Below are 19,688 nucleotides of genomic sequence, written 5' to 3'. Positions count from 1 at the left end.
GTTGATAGTATTGTAATTAACTCTGCCTGTAATGTTTTTTTGTCAATTCATTAAATTTAATAGATACAAAGAAGATATTCTTTTTCCTTACGAAACTGTCAAATTTATCCCGAACACCCTGTATATGGAATTACAGGGCTGGTAAGTATGACAAGCTTAGGTGATTGCTTGGATCAGTGCCATGGTATCTAAAACTGCAAAGGCTGAATGTTGATAGTACACAGGAAGTGTTAAAGGAATGTTTGAGGGAGGTAATGGCAGACTGCATACCTAGAATCAGGAGAGTCATCAAGTGGGGGTTAAATGGATGAATATCATCAAACTAGAGTTACAAAAAAAAAAAAAATTGAAACAATTTTGGAGGGAATTTAAGGAGAAAGGTTACCTGCAGGCACATGAACAGTACAAGGAACAGGCCAGAAGGGTAACTAGCATGGCAAGAAATGCAAAAGCAGATTATGAAAGGAAGTTAGCAATACAGGCTAAAGAGAATCCCAAACAGTTCTTTTGATATGCTGCAAAAAAGAAAGAATGTATATGGCAGAATGATTTTAAGGAATGTTGAAGGTAGGGAGGTAACTGAATCAGTTGAAACAGTAGAATTACTAAGTGAACATTTTGCAAAGTATATCATCTGGATGGTGATATCGCAGTAATGAGACAGCCAAAGGCTTATATGGGAACTGAGGTAAATGAAATGGAAGTGCATTACACGATCTAGTTTCTATATCATGTAATTACTAGATATTAATTACATGAACCTTAATGTGAATACAGCTATAGGATTGGATGGCATACCAGCTCGAGTTTTATGTGAAGTGGCAAGGGAATTTCAGTGCCCTTGACCATATTCAAGTTCAGGTTATTGTTTCTCTTTATTGAGCCTTGACTACTGCATGCAGATCTAGGTGCTAGGATTTTTTGGCGATGAGTAAGAATCAGAGAAGATCCAGAAGTGAGTGATCAAGATGGTAGCAGGCCTATATAATTAATCTTATGAGAAAAGGTTGAAAATTTGTATGTTACAGAAACTGGATGACACGCAGAAAAGGGGTGCGATGATTGAGACATAAATGACTGAAGGATTTTTACAAGATTAATTATTATTACTATTATGTGACACCTCATAACATGGGAGCCAAATACTCATCGAGAGAGGGTACCTACTCTACAACTTTCCATTTTCACCAACTATAATGTAGCGCAACTACCATCATCATCTACACTAACACCATCTACCGCCCAACACCACTAGTATTTTCATAGACAATCAACAAACATCCATGCCTACAGCTGGATTCAAACCTGCAGCCTTTTGGCTGGACAGCGGATATGCTAACCACTCGGCCAACCAGCCCAGCAATTTAGAGGAAATTATTGAGAACAGGTCTGATTGTGGGAGAACTAGGGGCCATCCATGAATGAGTGGAATAGGTTGCCAGAGTCTGTTGTGGGTACCATGACTGTGAATGAGTTCAAAGCAAAGTGTGATAGATACTGTGCAAATGTTGGATAGTTCTTGACATGATGTTTAGAGCCTTCCTTGATGAGTCTAAGGACTTCTTGGAGTTGCCCATAATAATAATAATTATTATTATTACCTAAGACCCGATGGAGTCAAAGACTCATCTAGGAGGTCCTTTTATCATACACACAGCTCATCATACCATGCTTTAAACACATTAAAATTCTCTGCAGACACCACACTCTCAGGCAAAGCATTCCAATCATTCACAAATCTGCATGAAAAAAACCTGCTTCTCACTCCCCTACTCGCATCCTCTTCGCACAGTTTCCAGGGATGACCACTAGTTCTCTCCTGATCTCCCATTATTTTCTGTAGACCCTCTCCAGCATTGATCCTATAACAACTCCTTAATAATTTGTAGGTCTCTATCATATCTCCACTCTTCCTCCTATCCACCAGACTCTGCAAATTACATCTTCTCAATCTTTCCTCATACTCGACATTCCAGAGGTTAGAATCTACCTTAGTCAGTCGCCTCTGCACCCTTTCCAACATCTCTTCATCCTTCTAAAAACCAGATGACCAAATCTGGGCACAATAGTCCATGTGTGGCCTAATCAAAGCCTTATACAATGGAACAAGAATCGCATTACTTCTACAAGTCAGTGTCCTCCGCATCATTCCCAGAAGCCTTTGTGTTGATTTCATAATTTTGGCTGTGTGTCCAGCACATTTCAGATCCTTATCCACTATCACCCCCAGATCGCTTATTTCCTCCATCTCCGACAATATATCCTCACCAAGAAAAATTCTGGATCCCATTTTTGTTTTCCAAATTTTAAAACCTTACATTTTGCAACATTGAATGTTATATCCCCATTTCCATACCCAATCACTCAATTTATTCAAGTCTTCTTGTAAGGCCACAACATCTTCTCTACTCCATGGTTTGTCCCAACTTTGCATCATCTGAAACAACTGAATATCTCCATCCAAATCTTCCAATATCATTAACATACAAGTTAAACAGTAATGGCCCTAAAATAGACTCCTGGGGCCACCACTAGTAACTTTCCTTTTCCTGGATATTGCTCCCCTATACATAACTTGTTGATACCTATCAGATAGCCAGTCTCCAATCCACCAATCTAATATCCAACCCCATCCACTCTAGTTTGACTATCAACTTATCATGCAGTAATCTATCAAAAACCTTTGCAAAATCTAAGTATATTACTGTGTATCCTACTCCTCTGTCCATGAAAGCAGCCACCTTACTGTAATAAATAAGTAGATTACTAAAACATGACCTCCCTTTAGTAAATCCATGCTGTCCATGAAAGATAATACCATTGTTGTCAATCCAATTCTGAATCCTAGTTCTCACAAGCTTCTCCAACAACTTAACTACAATACCTGACACACAGATAGACCTACAGTCTGACGCTTGAGTTCTATCACCTCCTTTATGAAGTGCCACAATCTTGCCCTCCTTCCACTCCTTAGGAACTTGACCCAATGCAAACTTGTATTATAAAAATATGTCAAGGCTAGCATCAACTCCCTGGCACATTCCTTCAGAATACATGGTGATATATTATCAAGTCCCACAGCCTTAATTTACATCTAGTTTGCTCAACTCCCCATACACCTTTTGCTCACTTACAGTCAGTCTCTCTTCCCCATCATCAACTGATCTCAATCTCTCCATGAAGTCATAATCGCAAGATTGAAAGACCTTTATGAACTGCTCGTTAAGTATCTCCACCACACCTTCTGCAACAGCTGTCTTTATACCATTTTCTCCAATCAATGTCATCCTTCCATAATCATTCATTCATTCTTTTGCTGGCTACGTATCTAAAGAACTCCTTAGGATTCTTTTTGGCTTCATTAGCTAACTGCTGTTCATACCTCTCTTTAGCTTCCTCACCACAAGTCATCCGACAATAATAATAATACACACACACACATATATATATATACACACATATACACACACACACACATATAATCTTCAGATTTTGAAAGTGTATTCACATTGTGACAAATGGAACAGTTTTTATCTGTGTTCTTCTCCTCCTTTGGGACTGTCTCATTGCAAAGCTCTTGTTAATCAAGCATGCTATCTGTGAAAGGTGAGGACAGATTGAGGAATGTGCTTTGCAGAGCCTGATGAACAGAAGATGATATGGGTGAAACATAGGTTGGTGAGAGCAGCCTATGAGATGTAGGGCAAGCATTACATAGGGGTAATAGTTCATCTCTGAAAGCTACTGTATAAGGGAGAGTGTTGTGTCGGAAAAAGTGCCGATTCACTTTTGATGAGTCATCCTGTTTCCGACCCAACATAAAGTAACGATTAAAACCATGGATATGGACATACTTATGCCTCCAGAAGAAAAGGTAAAAGTGTACATTTTGCTAACTCAGAACTATGTCTAACCACTTTAGTTGTAGATATTAAGTGAATTTGAGTAGTCCATAATTAAACCTGATAAAGTCTGTGAAATAATTAACAAGGGGAAATTATGTATCAATGCTGAAATGTTACTATTAGATGTATGTAAGATAATATAAGTATTAGAGCCATGTCAAAACAGTTCGGAGTTGCGGTGACCAATCGGCCGCTGCTATGAGCATGACTTAGTAACCAAGAGAGGGCTTTCACATTTACTATATAGGTTTCGGCACGTGATTCAATCGCTCTCTTGTTTTCTGTTCCTGGTTCCTGATCCAAGTCCTGGATAGCTGCGAAGCTTGCCGCCATACCCAGCAACAATCTCCCTGTTTGCTGTGCGTGCCGTGTCGAGTATAGCCACACCGAAGGAATGCGGCCAGATTTCCAGCATAGAGCCATTGGTTAGTTATGCCAATGTATAAGTCAGCGAAAGGTAATCCTTTCGAAGAAAATAGAAGTATGTCGCAGACGCCATAAGAATACATGGTGAGAAAATGCGGAGGTGTAATCAAGGAAGTCTCAACAACTACGAGAAAAGACAAGAACGGTAAGGTGCAAGTTTTCGTGTATTCATTTTGAATAATAACCAAAGAAGGTAAAGGAACCAGAGAGTTAAGAAGCTCCATATAATCAACTTTCATTTAGTGTCTAAAGAACTGTTTTGGACATTTCTGTCTACGTCTAGTAAGCTAGTGCCACCCTAAGCTTAAGCTGAGCAGGGAACCAAGCCTTCAAACTGTTTGTTTTAGAAGAAACATTTTAGACATTGTATTAGAAATTAGCTTGAACATTAATTGAATTTTAGAGGAGGATAAGGCCTGAGCATAGACAAGAATATTATCCCATGTTAAAATTGCAAGACCAAATATGTCTGATATGCTCTATACTAGGATTGTATATATTTATGTGCATGTACTATTTTTATATGTGGGAACTGAGTAACTCTGTGAGAATTAACCGAGTCTGAACATAGTAACATAAAAGAAAGTGTGAGACTGTTTAAATAGATTTTGAAGTAGACATTTTGGATATATTAACTTAAAGGGGGGGGGGGAGTTCAAACTCTTTAGTATTGGAATTTCTAACTAAAGTGTATATATGTGAGTGTTTAAATAAATGTATTTCTTTAACCCAAACCTCGTGAGTCAGTCGTTTTCTGAGATTTGAATTACCACTTATTAAATTTCGGACCTTGCATAAGTAAAGGGGGAATCCATTAACAAAATAAAAGAGGGGACCACGACTACAAATCATTCGATCCCTATATTATTTTAAGTTGTCTAATAGTGTATCAGAATTCAGTTGCCAGCTGGTGCAGTTGATTTAAACAATTATAAAATTGTCGGCAACGGAATAACTGAAGATATAAAGTGATAGAAAGAGAATTAATATAACCATAACTTAATAGGAAATAACAAGATGTAACAAGAGTAAATAAGTGAAAATTAGATTTTTTGCACTGAGAGAGTGGTGAATGAGTGGAATGTGTTGCTTGAAACAGCAATCATGCTGAATGAATCTCACCTATTAGAATGAGTCTTGTAACACTATGGAGACTTGGAAATAATAATACTATAATACTTATCCTTTTTTTATTTCTATAGTAGTAGGTTGCATAATAAAGGATTTTGACTATAATTCTTTTAATTTGATGGACTTGAGGTATTGCAGTATTAACATTTTTGTTATACTAATTTCAAATTAATTTTATTATTGTTATGCAGGACCTCTGTGGAGTCATAACACTCATTGCAGGAAGTGCATTAGATAACATGAAGTCCATTATTTTAGTCCTTAAACTCATTTGCTATTTACAATATCACCACTCTCTCTCAGGAGTGACTTCTTTCTCCTTCCCCTTATTGTGCCATACGAAAACCTTCCCAGTGTCAATCTGATTAATAGCTTTTCAACAGTTAAATCTCAGTCATGCCACTCTTTTTGTACTTCTTATATCCTCAGTGTAACCTTATATAATCAACATTCCACAGTCCTGAGATCATTTTTGTTATCTGCTTTTATACCCCTCTTAAAGATAGGTGCTTTGTCAGACACAGTTATATACACTGTAGATGAACTGAAAATCTAGATAAAATTTTTAGAAGATACATATAAATGCTATTATGAAAGTACAGCAAGAGAGAGAACAGATGCTAGCTACTGTATTTTGATGAACCATGAATGAATAGCTGTGAAATGTTATGCATATTTTTAATAGGCTACAAGAAAGAAAGTGGCTTCATTTTGCAAAACAACCTGACAGGATGCTACACAAAACCTCTTATGGAGGCTGGAATAAATGGGAATGGACAAGAAGCTGCATAAGGGTGTAGTTAACCATATCCTTATGCAACTTTCTTTTTTTTTGCTTGGAGATAGGTGACTGAGTGAAACAAGTTGCCAGAAGTCGTTGCGAATGCTTTGCTAGTGAATGAGTTTAAGAGGAGGGGTACAGCCATTATGTGCATAATGGTTAATATGGGCATCCTCCTTACAAGGAGTTTTCAGACTCCATAGAGATATATGTGTAATAATAATATTTCACTTATTATTTTTTTCCCCCCTCTAATTCCATGTCAATGTCCAGTTTCTATACAAAAGGAAATGCAGTAGAAACTAAACACAGTGTGAAAGGTGTAAATGCCTACTTCCCTTTTCTTATCAAAACTGATATTTTTCTATAAGAGAAGGGCTAAGGATAAGAAGCAACTAAAGCTACGATACCAGTGTATTATGTCTACAAATTGCACATATCCTTCTGGCTGGTTTCCTTGTTTTGTAGGGTAAAAAACTTGAATTTCAAAGAAAATCCTTGCTACCTCCATATGAGACTGGTTGTCTCACTTTCAGTTGAAAAGCCGTTATAAGTTTCTATAGGTACTGTTCTGCTCGAAATATGGGAACAGTATTCTATGGTAGAATGAATTTTTAGAAAGAAAATAAGTTTGTAAGGAGAAAAATAGCATGAAGAATAAGAAGAGCAAGAAAGGTTCTTTTTTATTTTTTTTTTATGGAAATGTTGTTTCAGTCTATATATGTAAAATCTTTGTGAACATTATACATGTGACAAGAAAGGCACAAATATTTCACAAGCGTACATTTTCAAAGAAGAGAAAAATTTTAAAAGGTCCAGAGATCCAAAAAAAGCAAATAACATGTGAAATATTTTTCTTTTTTGTGATAAATAATGCAAAACTGTAGTAATATATGGTTTAGTGATTTGGCATTTAAGAAACTGGCAAATTGATATTCTACAAGTTTTGTAATGCAACAGTACAAGGTTTGTCAAATAAGACATGAAACTTGATTTAAATTACTAAGGATGATATGGTAATCAAAAATGTGCGCCCTTCATAAACAGTCTGATCTCTGCCTCTGCAATGCTAATTTCTTATTCGAGGACTATTTCAGCATCTTGACACTCGTGTAAGTCTAATTAGTAGTCTTTGCCATTCTGTAAAAAAAAAAAAGTAACAATGGAATTTATTTTTGACTGAACATATACAATAGTGTATTAAAACATGACTATCATAATATAATAAATAATGTAATAAAATATATAAATGGATAAAGAAAAGAAAATGTATAACATATGTAATAACACCAAGCTCTCTTGTTTCTAATAGTTTTCTAAAATGTTGCATAACAAAGTAATTTTTTTTCCCTTTAAGCAGAATGTGGTCAATTTTAGAAATTCAGGTGCATTCATTTAATTCAAAACTGAAACAAATCTTGCTAATTCTATGAATTATTTTTTTATAATTTATTTTTATCAACTGACCTCCATGGTGTCTGAAAACCTTATGGAAGGTTCTCACTGTCAAATACAATGTATATCAAAGTGCACCTTATACTTGTTTACTACTATTACAATAACCAAAAACTTTGATTATGTATTCAAAGTCATCCATTACTCTCAAAGCAAAACACCTGCTCCTCAGTCTCCTGTTCAAACCATCTTTATGCACTCAGAGTAATGGCCTCTTATTCCATTCCTGTCTCTATGAAAACTCTTTTTTAAATAAATCTTGTACAAGCTCCTCACCAACTTATATTTTTATTATCAACATCTGACCTCCATTGACAGAGACTCATCGTGGGGAGATACACACTATCACACATAATACTCATACAATCGTGCTTTAAAATGATTCAATGTGTCTACATTTGCAACACACTCAGGCAATGCATTCCACTCTCCATGCAAAGAACTTTCTCCTCACTTCTCTGCTCACACCCTCCGTATACAGTTTCCAGCGATGGCCTCTTGTTCTACTCCCCTTTCCCATTCTATGAAAAATCTCTTCCATGTCCCTCCCCCTCTTCCTCCTATTCACGAGGCTCTGCAACTTACATTCTCTCAATCTGTCCTCGTAATCCACATTCCAAAGACCACTGACCACCTTTGTGAATCTTCTCTGGATTCCTTTCCAACATATCCTTGTTGCCATGAAAATCCAGTGACCAAATCTGTGCACAATAATCCATATGAAGCCTGATCAAGGACTTATACAATGGCATCATAACCTCTTTATTTCTGCATGTCAGCTCCTCTGCATCATGGCCATTATGCAATATGACATCTTCACAACTTGTTTAATGTGGTTCCTGAATTTCAGGTCCTTGTCCACTACCAGATCACTCATCTCCTCTACCTCCTTTAAAGTTTCCCCACCAAGTGTATACTTTGCATCCCATCACTACTCACCAAATTTCAAAACCTTATGCTTTACAACATTGAACTGACAATTCCACTTACCTGCCTATTCATGCAATCTATTCAAGTCCTCCTGTAAGGCCATAACATCTGCTTGACGCTGCATTGCTCTCCCCAATTTTGCATCATCTGCAAACAGCTGCATATCGTTAATTAGTTAAACCCATCCTAATGTCATTAATATAAAAACTGAACAACCATGGCCCCAAAACTGATGCCTGTGGCACACCACTAGTGACATATATTATAAGTACATTATCTTTTCCTATCCATCAAGTTCTGCAGGGATGACATTCCCTTAAATGTTCTCGTGCTTAACATCTGAGAGACCTGACACTATAATAGTTAATCTTCTCTGGATTACTTTACAAAATTCCTTTCCTTCCTCAAAAATCAGGTGAACAAATCTATACTCAAATATCGCCTGGCTAAGTCTTTGCACAGGGGAATTATAACTACATTCAGTGTTTTCATTGTTATTGCCATAATCCATTGTTTTGTTCTCACAATTAAGCCTGAAAGTTTCAGATCTTTTATCTATATCATCCCTTTCAACACACCAATTCATACAAAATATGGCTTCTAAATTTCAAAAATTTCAAATTCTACTGAGGAGTCACAACATCCATTTCACTTCTCATGGCTTTCTTAACTTTGCACATCTGCAAATAACTATATATACTCATTCATGTCTCTCCCAATATCATTAAAATATAAGAGCCTCCGTAGCTTAATCGTTATAGACATAGCACTTTGATCGGAAAAAAATGGGTTCAATTCCCATCCATGATGTGAGGAACCTTTATCTGGTCTCTTTCAACTAAAGGTGAAAGATGGTCAGACGGTCTCATATGTAGAGGGTTTTTTCACCTGGAAACTCGGATTTTTCTTCCCTCAGAACAGGAAAACCAGCTCGTGAACACACATGGATCTACAGTCATAAAATAGATTCTTAATCCCTCACTAAGAGGGCTCAACCAGTCATAAGGGATGGTGGAGGAATTGGGGGAACTCCATACAAATAAATAAATAAAAAATTAAAATATAACTTAAAAAAAAAGACTCTAAAAATGACCGCCTCCATATCACATCATTAATTGCTTCTCACTTCTGGGATACCATTTGCCCATACACAATTTTCTGATATATATTAGACAGTTATATCCAACTCAACAATCTATTATTCAAACTGATCTCCATGGAGTCACACACTCATCGTGGGAGGTGCACACAATGCTCATCTGGTGCTTTAAAATGATTCAATGTGTCTACATTCACAACACACTCAGGCAATGCATCCCACTCACCAACCACTCTCCAAATAAAGAATCTTCTCCTCACTTCTCTGTTCACATCTTCCTTATACAGTTTCCAGAGATGGCCTCTTGTTCTACTCCCCTCTCCCATTCTATGAAAAATCTCTTCCATGTCAACCTGATAACAACCCTTGACTAGCTTATATGTCTCAATCATATCCCTCCCCCTCCTATTCACGAGGCTCTGCAACTTACATTCTCTCAATCTGTCCTTATACTCCACATTCCAAAGACCACTGACCACCTTTGTGAATCTTCTCTGGATCCTTTCCAACATATCCTTGTCCCCATGAAAACCCAGTGACCAAATCTGTGCACAATAATCCATATAATGCCTGATCAAGGACTTATACAATGGCATCATAACCTCTCTATTTCTGCATGTCAGGGTCCTATGCATAATTGTCATTATCCAATGTGATGTCTTCAACTTGTGAATGTGGCCCCCTGAATTTTGGGTCCTTGTTCACCATCACTCCTAGATATCTCATCTCCTCTACTTCCTTTAAAAGTTTCTCCACCAAGTGTATACTTTGCATCCCATCATTAATTACCAAATCTCAAAACCTTACACTTTGCAACATTGCAGGTAACTGGAACTAACAGTTCCAGTTACCTGTCCATTTATACAATCTATTCAAGTTCTCCTGTAAGGCCATAACATCTGCTTATCTCTGCATTGCTCTTCCCAGTTTTGCATCATATGTTCAAGTCCTTTGCAAAATCTAGATATGCAACTGCCCTAATCCAATTTCTATTCTGGACTACACCATTTATCCATATATACTGCTTGGAAAGAAGACAACGGGCACAGTAGTGTGTGGAACGAACAGTCATGGCACCCACCTTAATACGATGTGTGACCTCTTTTCATTGTGATAACTGCAACAATCCCACAGGGCATACTTTCCACAAGTGTACAATGGTGATAAATGGGAATTTTGGACCATTCTTCCTGTAAGCATGTAATGAGATCCTGGATTGTTGTGTGATGGATGTCCCTTCATCTCACCCAATGCTCAGGATCATTCCATAGATGTTCATTAGGGTTGAGATTAGGGCAATCTTATGACACGGTGCATTGCCTTGCTGAAAGAGACAATAATCAGTTCGATAGAAACACCAAAAAGTAGGCAGCATTGCATTGCATTGTCAAGAATGCTCAGGTATCTCTCAGAGTTCAATGTTTGTGCCTCCACAAACAGATGTCTAAGCCAAATCAAGAAAATCAGGGCCATACCATCACACCACTACCTCTGAATTTCATAATTGGGGTTACGTACTCTAGTAAGAGATGTCCACTGGACATCTGCTACTCCTACACCATCCATTTGCTCAGTAGCGACAAATCGTGTTGCATATTTCGTCTCCATAACACAGCCTTCCAAGCTTCCACATCCCACTGTACATGGTTTTTGCACCACTGAAGATGACACTGAATGTTTGTTTGGGTAATGTCGGACTTGCATATTGAAGTTCTACCATGAAAACCCATGTTGTGAGCTTGGCTCTGAATGTTTTTGTGCAGATTCATGTTCCAGTTGATTGCCGGAACTCCGCATTCAATTTGTTGGGTGACGAATGGTAGTTTTTACATGTTATCCTTCATAGCACCCGACAACCATGTTTGGTGAGTGTTGTGAGTTGTCCACTGTGGGTAGCACTTGCAGTTGACTCCCTGCATTTCCATCTCAGTATGGTACCACTGATTGTTGACCTGGGATGGCCCAATTTGTCAACAATTTGCTGAACAGAAAAGCCTGCAATATGGAATCCTATCACAATGCTTCTTTCAAACTCCATCAGTTGACTTCTTGCAGCCATTTTGTCTGGATATAGTTACACTGACTTGGGAACATCATATTCCTCCAACTTCAACATGGGGATGTCCATTGACTTCTTCCAAGCAGTGTATCTATCACTGTGTTGTAATATATGTAAGTAAATGGCTAAAATGCTTGTTAAAATCTCAAATTCCAATCCTGGATCAAAGTCCTTGAAAACCTCTCTAATGCCTTTTCCACAGCTCCAATGCAGAAACTGACAAGTGATTTGGAAACTTGAGCTTGGCACCAGCTTGCAAAGTGGAATGATTTTGCCTTTCTTTTATGAAAGGTTGTAAACCTATAATACATTTACCACAGAAGTGGGCTAATAATTAGACAGGCCAGAAATGCTGCTCTCAGCAACATCAAACACAAAACTCATCTGCCTCCTAAAAACATTGTTCACATCATCCATACCATTGTGGGATTTGTACCAATGGCCTATTAGTTGGATTGGGAAGACACTGTCCATTGGCTAAACAGGCTGAAAGAGTAAGCTGTTAATAAAATGATATAAGATGACATGCTGCCATGCATTTTATTGCAATATTCCAACAGTTAATGGTACTCTTTTAACATACTTATTTGACAAGTCAAATAAGTATGTTTTATACTTATTTGACAAGTCAAAAAAGAATGTCAAAGAATGCCATTAACTCCCTGGAACATTCTACATGTCATTCTATCACATCACTTTATTAACATCTAGTTTAATTAAAATGAAAAGCCAGATGGCTAGTTTTCTGGCAACTTAATAGATATTAAAGGGATAAAAATCCTATGTTGTTATATAGCCAGTAAGTGAAACTCATTGTCAAGTAAGTGAGTTTCACTTACTGGCTATATAGCAACATAGGATTTTTATCCCTTTAACATCTAGTTCACTTAGCCAGCCTGGTTGGCCGAATGGGTAGTGTGTGTCTCTGCTATTGAACCAACAGACTATGGGCTGAAATCTCTGGCATGGATGTTGTAGATGAATTTCATTGTCTTTCTTATACTTATTATCCATCATTTGAGGTGGTTTGGATCAAATCCTTATTTCTGACCAGACTTTGTGGAAAAACAGCCTACTAAGATAAGGGAAATCCTTTTGAGAGAAGGCAGGCTCCTACTGCTCTGAAGAAGAAAGTTCAGTAAGATGGGGGAACTAGTCTACAGATAATATAACAGATGTATATTATGTGAAGTAAGGCTTGGTTCAGCACTAGGTACCTCGGGTTCGCCATTCCCGTGCTCATTAGAAATGAGCCCTCATAGAGCCCAAGGCCACAATGGGCATATAAAAAGGACAAACGTGACTCTCTCTCAACCATATGATAGACCAGACTTGAACCCTTTAGGGAAGTCTGCTCTTGATGAGAAACACTATAAGCAGACTAAGAACAAAATATAATAGAACTAAAAACAGATTATTAATTATCAATTAATTATTAATGACCTAATAATGTATGCCATTATTAGGACAACTACTAAAAGACTAGAAGAATTACTACTGGAAGCAGAAAAGATAAAATGGGACATCATTGGATTGATGTGGATACAGAGTTTAGCTAACAGGTGGAGGAGAGGTGATATCACAGAAACTTATGAGTTACTAAAGGGAATCTTATAGAATTTCTTCTGTGTCAATCTATAAGATTGACACAGAAGAAATTTTTCAATACATAGGGAGTAGAGGGAAAACAAAGAGTCACATTTAGAAGTTATCTACGAGGGTGGTTAGTACAGATGTGGGAACTAGATTCTTTACTTGGAGAGTGGCAAGTGGAATTGATTGCCAGAGGTGGTTGTGATCAACAGTGAATAGATTTATGGAGATGTATGATAGGTATTGTGTTAACGGATAGAGTGGGTCTATTTTGATTCTATGGAGTATCCATATAAATAATAATGATATACTGAGCCATATATTTAAAAATTCAACTGTATCTATGATATCAGAACCAAATATGAAACTTCCTATAAGAAAGGCAGTTAGACAGGGAGAAGGCATTTCACCTAAAGTATTTATCACAGTGCTAGAAGAGATTTTTAAACACCTTGATTGGAAAAATAGAGAATTATGGTAAATAAGAAAGAACTAAATCACCTATAATTTGCAGATGACACCGTTCTTTTAGGAAACCCTGCAGAAGAACTTCAACAAATGATCAATGAACTGAATGCAGAAAGTATAAAGAAAGGATTAAATATAAACAAAGACAAAACAAAAATAATGTATAATAGATGTATCACCAAAATCTGGTATACCAGGAAACTGATATATGTTTACCTAGGAAAAAAATTTACAGTAGAGGAAGGCTGCGAAAAAGAAATTATAAGTGATTTCAACTTGGCTGGATAGTATTTGGAAAATACCCACTCAAAGGAAACATTCCATCTGCCTTAAAGGAAATGTATTTGACAGTTGTATACTTCTGGTCATCGCATATGAAAGTGAAACGTGGAGACTAAAAAATTGACCAACAAGTTGAGGATTACCCAGAAGAAAATGGAAAGATCATTACTTGGTATTACATTCCAGATAGAAAGTGAAATAATTGGGTCAGAGCTCAGACTAGGATGAGAGACAGCAATTCAAAGATCCAAATGGCAATGGACATATTGCAAGAAGTAAAAATCAAAAATCAAATGGACAAAGGTAATATCTGAATGGTATTCCAGAGATGGAAAGAGAGTTACAGGAAGACTAAAGAGACAGTGGGAGGATGAGATTAGAGAGATGGCTAGAACTCAGTGGCATAGAAAATACTCAAGATAGGAATGAATGGAGGACATGGCAGGGTGGGAGATCTTTGTCCAGCAGTGGACTGAAAACAGATGATGAAGAAGAAGAGTGTTAAACTAAAGCCTTGTTTATCAGAGACTAAACCTGTAATATACTTATCCATATAAGTATATTATAGGTTTACAGCCGTCTTATGATGGAATTTACCTTAAAAAAATAATTCCTTATATAACTTCTGCTTGTGATATTACACTCATCACAGTGGTGTAGCTAGAGCTTTTGCTGCCCCTCTAAAAAAAAAATAAATAAATAAACTCAGCTAATGCCTTTTTATTCCCGTATATATAGGGAGTAGGCGAGGCCATTTAGCCCTATTTAACTTTTGGAGACTGGGTGGTCAGTTCAATCTCCACTGGCAGCCAATCAGAGATAGCTTCCCCAATTCAAGAAAGGATTAAATATAAACAAAGACAAAACAAAAATAATGTATAATAGATGTATCACCAAAATCCGGTATACCAGGAAACTGATATATGTTTACCTAGGAAAAAAATTTACAGTAGAGGAAGGCTGCGAAAAAGAAATTATAAGTGATTTCAACTTGGCTGGATAGTATTTGGAAAATACCCACTCAACGGAAACATTCCATCTGCCTTAAAGGAAATATATTTGACAGTTGTATACTTCTGGTCATCGCATATGAAAGTGAAACGTGGAGACTAAAAAATTGACCAACAAGTTGAGGATTACCCAGAAGAAAATGGAAAGATCATCACTAATTAAGCGGCACGCAGTGAAGAGACAGCTAACAAATACCGTCATCTCGTAGTATCTAACCCTAACCAGTGGCACACCCAGGATTTAATCTTGGGGGGGGGGGGGGAGGAGTTGAACTGATAAAAATATTTTTAATACAATGAATTTGCATTAAAAATATTTTATCCATTCAACTAAAATTCATTAAATTCATTAGGTAATTATAAAAATTTATTTAAAGAATAAAATCCAGTTTTCTTTTCTTTTTACAAAGCTCTTGAATTATTTTAGCCGTGGTTATATTACTCTCTCTCTGTGTGTGCAGTGGGACCTGTGGCAGTATTTTTAAATTGAGTGATTGGGCATGGAAATGGGGATGAGAGTTCAATGTTGCAAAATGTAAGGTTTTAAAATTTGGAAAACAAAGATGGGATGCAGAATTTATGCTTGGTGAGAATATATTGTTGGAGGTAGAAGAAATAAGAGATCTGGGGGTGATAGTGGATAAGGATCTAAACTTTAGGGGACACATCGCCAAAATTGTGAAGACAACACAAAGGCTTCTGGGAATGATGCGGAGGACACTGATGTGTAGAAGTAGGGAGATTCTTGTTCCGTTGTATAAGGCTTTGATTAGGCCACACATGGACTATTGTGTCCAGATTTGGTCACTGGGTTTTTAGAAGGATGAAGAGATGTTGGAAAGGGTCCAAAGGTGACTGACTAAGGTAGTTTCTGACCTCTGGAATGTTGAGTATGAGGAAAGATTGAGAAGATGTAATTTGAGGAGTCTGGTGGAGAGGAGGAAGAGGGGAGATATGATAGAGACCTACAAGTTGGTAAGAGGTTGTTATAAGATCAATGGTGGAGAAGTTGTACAGAGAATAGTGGGAGATCAGGGGAGAACAGAGGTCATCCCTGGAAACTGTATAAAGAGGGTGTGAGTAGGGGAGAGAGAGAGAGGCAGGTTTTTTCCGTGCAGAGTTGTGAATGATTGGAATGCCTTGCTTGAGAGTGTGGTGTCTGCAAGGAGTTTGAGTGTGTTTAAGACATGGTATGATGAGATGTGTGTGTGTGATAAAAGGACCTCCCAGATGAGTCTTTGACTCCATTAGGTCTTGGGGTAATAATAAAAATAATAATAATATATATAGCAAAGCCATCCGTTCAATCGTGATTGTGTCATGGTAGATCTTAAATAGGTTTTTAAAAGGCATAAGTTAGAAATGACCTTTCACTGACACGTTGTTACCGGAAGCATTGCAAATATTTTTAATAAATTATAGATGTTAGGATATATCATTTTGTCACAATTTGAAACTGCATCAAAGGCATTTTTGCATGGAGCTATTGCAAACGGTTTTTCAAATTTCTTATACGACAACTTGAATTCAGCATTCAAAATTGCTGGATTTGTATAAGGCAAATCACCGGAATAAAATTCATACAATTGATGAAAATCTTCCATTGCACTTGCTGTTGGAGCATCTTTTCCATTTGGTAGAAGAGAAAAAAATATATTTCAAAATGTTGCAGTGCCGAGTGAAATGTTCATGAATTTGAGTCAATATTTGGTCATAAATGGAATGAAATAGTTCTCCTGAAATACTCTTCTATAGAATCGGCTGGAACATTGGACCTTAGTGTTTGTTTTGATGAAGTCCTTGGCTTTTTAATGTCAATATTAAAATTATTGGCTTTTATACATGCTTCATCGTAAATATCTTTAAATGAAGAATCTGGTGTTTCATGAACAGTATTTAATTGAGCCACATCATCATCAACAAAATTTAGGACAATTAAGAGGTCACTGTCAGATTTTTGCATTATTTTAGACAATGGTAAGGTGCACGGAAATATTTTTTGCAAGCTAAATAAAGATATTATAAATCTTAAAAGATATTAATATTATAATAAACAACAAAGATGTCCTGTCTTTTAGGGGTATTGAAGAAATTGTGTACCTTTTCAATTATGCCAATGCAATTTCTTATTTGCATTGATTTTATTTGTCACAGATATAGCATTTCCAAGTGCCAAATTCAAACTATGTGATGCACAATGAACATATAAAGCTTGTCGATATTATTATTACATAACATCTCCAGGTAGTCCAAAGACATATTGAGGAAGGGCACCTACTCTACAACTCTCCGTCTTCACCAACCACAACTACAATCATCATCTACACCAACTGTCTACCGCTGACCACTACCACTAGTATTTTCATAGACAATCACAAACATCCATGCCCATGGTGGGATTCGAACTCGCAGCCTTTTGGCTGAAGAGTCGGCCAACCAGGCCAGATATATAGATAAAAATTACATTTTGTGGATAAAAATTAAAACAAAGTTTTAATTTTTATTAAACAAATAAATAAAATGATATAATTATGTTACTATTTACTTTTAATGAGATGGATGAGCTTCTCGACCCTGCAGAGTTGCTGGATATCTGGCTCAATATTGGTCAACTTCAGTCGAAGATCGGCACACACACTAAGACGAATTCTGTATTTTGTTTTTATTTGAAGGAGCGATGAAAATCGTTTCTTGCAAAGATAGGTTGTAGAAAACTGCATGATGATTTTCGACTTCTTCAAATAATTCGGGAAATTCACTTCTAACTGAAGGCGAGATCCAGAATTGAGCCAATTCTGGATCTCGCCTTAAAATGCAATTCCGTGATCGTAAACCACAATCACGGAATTGCATTTTAAGCCCACTGTCATTTGAAAGCTCAATTAGCTGCTCTTTTTCGATAGCAAAAGGTCATTCTCATGACTGCTAGCCTGATATGGATCATGAAATCACAGAAATTTCTTATAAAAAGTTATTCGGAAAATGTTTTCAAATTCTGTTTCAGAGTTTTGAGGTGGACACAAACCCTTTCCCAGTGGTTAAATTCTAAACTAATAAGTTTTGGGACCCTATACAAAATAACCAATTGTATTTATGTTTTGAATACTATCCGGGGAAGCTCCAAACCCCTGTCCCTTTCATCACGCGTGTTCGTAATCAGGCTACTGTTGATATTGACTTTATATACACATTCAAAACTGTAAACAATTGTTGAATAATAACACAACGTGGGCATAATTACCGTAAAGGGAGAAAAGTCACAAAACAGAAAAATGTTCCTACAAACTAACCAATTGTATTTACTTTGAATGCGATCCACTGGTGGAGTGTCCAGCAAGTCAGCAAATCTTTCCTTTCGTTAAACGTATTAATGTTATCGCATTGCAACTGATGGAAATTCTGTGTTTCTGTGGATTTATTACAGACCTTTCTCTTCAGAAACTACACATAAACTGTCATTACAAACTCGTTTTGTATTATCACTGTCATCCGAGATATTTTCCGTTTAAAGAAGGTACCAATGTACTTATCCATAAGTGAAATACCGTACTTACTCGCATATAACTCTCACCCCTGATTTTACTTTTTGAAAAAAGAAATTAAAAAGTTTCGCATATACCTCGCAAATGAAAAAAGCTGAAACACATTCAGAGCAGGGCGATAGTAACTTTTTCCTACAGTAAACAACACGCCCTTCCCCAATAGCCACTATATTGCAGAGGTAAGAAAAACAAGTACTTTTATTATGTCAGTGAATAAGGTATAAGCAATCTGTGTAATATATTTCTCAAGAAATAGTGCAATTAGAGACAACTGGATAAAAACGACACTAATTAATAAATCACATGTCCCCTCATATAGAAACTATGCTGCATATATAGACTCAAACAAAACAATATGTTGCACTGGCAAACACAGTATCTAACTAAAAACTATTGTTATTAATTAGACGTGTGTGAGTTTGCCTGCCCCAAAGCAGCAATAAAGTTCAACCGAAGGTGTTAAAATTCGTAAATGTGTTAAAACTTAGAAATATATATATATATATATATATATATATATATATAGTGAATGTTGTTATGGCAGTTTCACATATGGAATTCGGTTGAAGAGAGTTAGCATTTCAACTCAATTGTCAGCTTGCTTTTCACGCGATTTCCGAAAAATATATACATACTGGAGTTAACTGACAACACATTTTGTCTAAGTATTACTTAGCACTTCTGAAGATATACTGAGCCTTGTTCGAAGGAGGAAAACCTTCAACAATAAAAATCAATAAACAACAAGCAATTGGTTGAAATGTGGTCATATGGATAACACATCTTCACTTCAAATCTGACAAAACAGCAAGGGAAGGTGGAAGCAATAAAACTCTTGTTTTTCACTTCACCCCTCTTTTATTACTCATCATTCTTCTGCCACTATTTTAATTTTTTTTAAGTATTTATATTTTAATCGCTATTTTTTTTTTAAGTATTTATTTTATTTTAATAATTTTTACTTATTCAATTTTAATTGGTTTTGTTTGGATAATTAAAATATATAG

At 36.5% G+C, this 19,688-nt stretch overlaps 1 protein-coding gene across 1 annotated transcript in view; it reads right to left on the bottom strand.

The window, feature by feature from the left end:
• Positions 1-7,155: 7,155 nt before the first annotated feature.
• Positions 7,156-19,688, bottom strand: part of LOC150109011 (uncharacterized) — a 143,517-nt gene continuing 130,984 nt past the window's right edge. Inside the window, exon 11 of the mRNA XM_090401469.1 lies at positions 7,156-7,383. Within this exon, the coding sequence (XP_090257595.1) occupies positions 7,366-7,383 (18 nt within the window). The 3' untranslated portion in view covers positions 7,156-7,365. The remainder of the gene's footprint in view (positions 7,384-19,688) is intronic.

The sequence above is a fragment of the Typopeltis vanoorti genome, chromosome 2 (genome assembly GCF_054136105.1).
Source record: "Typopeltis vanoorti isolate ZY-2024b chromosome 2, IOZ_Tvanoo_1.0, whole genome shotgun sequence".
NCBI classification, from domain to species: Eukaryota; Metazoa; Arthropoda; class Arachnida; order Uropygi; family Thelyphonidae; genus Typopeltis; species Typopeltis vanoorti.
This window is presented reverse-complemented; position numbering and strand designations above follow the sequence as displayed.